Below are 2,555 nucleotides of genomic sequence, written 5' to 3' on the forward strand. Positions count from 1 at the left end.
GTATATTGCACCTTAATTCAATAGTACAAACTATTTTTCATTTAAGCTTTAGACATACCTCTATGTTCTCGTTCAACATGTTCGACTAATGCAACTGGATCCCGAAACCCTTTACTACATTTCGGACACACATCAACCGTCACTTTCATCACACCTTTCTTTTCATGAATCATTTGCACGTGATCAATCAAAGCCGCAACTTTATTAAACTTCATATTACATATTGGGCACTGCTCAACTTGACCACCCGTATTGCTACTTGAACCCGCATTACGACCCGTTTCACCATTTCTATCGTTACCACCCACAAAAGAAGACACCGCATCAAAAAAACCCGTAGTCCAACTTGATGAAGATGACGAGGATACGCGAGCCGGGGTGGTTCGTGGTGGATTTTGTTTTTGGCTATTTGATAACCCCCAAAATGAGAATGTGGGTTCGGGTTTTTTAGGTCCGGGGCAATTATGGTCGAGTCCTAACCTATGTTTCAAGCAATGATCGATAGTGCAATCGCGGCACTTGATTGTGTTGGAAAATGTTAAGATTTCTCTACATCCACGAACAGGGCATTTTTTTTTCTTGGTGACTTTTTCGTAATTTGACGGGTCACAATCTGTATTCACGTGAGACTCCCATGTTATGTTTGGGTCTTGTTCAGGAATTAAATGAACACCTTTTGCACATAATGGGCAGATTACTACAGTTCGATCGTTCTTGTTTGCTTTTGGACAATGGTGTGAACTGTAACTACGATGGTCTAGACAAAATACCTGCAATGATTATACAATAGTTATCGTAATCGCTTAATCGGCACAAAACATACCTAATTTCATTTTCACGTTCCTCTACATTACTGTTATAAAAACATACTACCTTTGGGCTCCAGGCAAGGTTGGAGAACTGGGATCTCGGAAAGATCTCGTTTGGACATTTTTAGGGAGATCTCGGCATCTCGAAAAAATCTCGGGGAGATCTCAGACGTTGACTTACGTTGACTTTTTAGTGTTTTTAACAAAAATATATACATATAAATAAATATATGTATACTTATATACATTTTTTACGTGATTTAGCCAGAAATTCCTAGAAATGGGCAAGAGAGGAATTACGAGATTTTACGAGAAAATCCGAAAAAGAAGCAAGAAAATCCGAGAAATCGTGGCTTTAACCAAGTTTGACCATGTTGACCGATAAATCTCGGGAGATGGACATCTCGTCTCGGATGCCTTCCAGAAAGGAGATCGAGAAATAAGGAGATTTGCAACACTGGCTGCAGGTAATTTGTCAATTACTATAAATTAAAGTGTTTAATATCCATACAAACCTAAATAGAACTACTAATGATGTAGATTTAATACATACACATCAGAGTGAATCTCAATCTCAAGATTAAAACATTGCAACCCTAAAATCTATCAGATAAAAATATCGAATTAAGGACATAATTATCAAATTCAGGAATCAAACAATACAGATCGTAACTAATAACCTACAGAAATTTATCCAATTTCGGTAATTCAATATTGGTCAACTACTTTACAAAGCTCAAAATCACAAAAATTGCAGAATAAGAATAAGAATAATTGAAATTAAACAAAAAAAAAAATGAATACCTTGTTGCAACAATCGCAGGTAAATGGAAGAAAATCAATGAGCTTACAATCATCAACGGAGCAATGTTTACCTAAATTAGGAAACGCCGGTGTTCCCATTAAAATTACTTTCTGTAATCCTTTTTATATAAATTTTTTTATAAACTGTAAATCTGATAATACAGAAAATTTAATTCAATGTATTGAAACTATCGAATTCCGCGTAGAAAGTAGTCGTCTTTCTTAACGCGGAATTGAAAAGTCCAGATTTGCAGTTTGAATTACAGGGAACATGTCGTATTTAAATATCGTATGAATTAGAAGAAGATTAGGAGTAAATAATACGGAGTAAAATATAATATTTAATTTTTATTATGTATCCTTTAACTAATCGATATATCAAGTTTCGATCCCTATAATTTATGCACCTTAGTTAATTTACCTTACTAAGGCTTTGTTTCAATATGTAAGGTTGAAAAATACGCGAGACAGGGCTGAAACAGTAGCGACCTCAAAATGTCGCAACGAAAAAAACAGAGCCGAGATGGAGTCGAGACGGATGTTGACTAATGTTGACTTATATATATATATAAATATATATTTACACATATTTTAGAGCTAAAGAACATTCGTTGACAAGTTTTTACCTATAATTGCTATTAGCATTAATATAATACAAAATGGAAAACTAAACTAAGTCAATTTTAATTGATTTGACCTACTTATGACCGATTTTAACAGAATTTAAAACTTTTGACCGGCGTTGACCCAATTTTTCCTGCATTTGACATGACTTTTGACTGTTGACCGGCTTATAAGAAAACGGGACGGGGTCGAAACGGTTTAGTCACCAAAACGCTGCAACAGGCGTCGCAACGGACGCCGTTTACAGCAGTGCGTGTAGATGAAGTTGCAATACGTGTTCTTAAAGAGGTGTGTAATTACCCATAATTTTTAAAGGGG

The 2,555-nt window shown here is 35.4% G+C and overlaps 1 protein-coding gene across 1 annotated transcript; it reads right to left on the reverse strand.

The window, feature by feature from the left end:
* Positions 1-1,732, reverse strand: LOC139877147 (zinc finger AN1 and C2H2 domain-containing stress-associated protein 13). The gene is made up of 2 exons (XM_071864564.1): positions 1,614-1,732; positions 1-770 (listed from the first exon to the last, which is right to left on the reverse strand). The coding sequence occupies exons 1-2, from the start codon at positions 1,710-1,712 to the stop codon at positions 42-44; spliced, it is 828 nt and encodes a 275-aa protein (XP_071720665.1). The 5' UTR covers positions 1,713-1,732; the 3' UTR covers positions 1-41.
* Positions 1,733-2,555: the final 823 nt, after the last annotated feature.

The sequence above is a fragment of the Rutidosis leptorrhynchoides genome, chromosome 11 (genome assembly GCF_046630445.1).
Source record: "Rutidosis leptorrhynchoides isolate AG116_Rl617_1_P2 chromosome 11, CSIRO_AGI_Rlap_v1, whole genome shotgun sequence".
Classification (NCBI taxonomy): domain Eukaryota; kingdom Viridiplantae; phylum Streptophyta; class Magnoliopsida; order Asterales; family Asteraceae; genus Rutidosis; species Rutidosis leptorrhynchoides.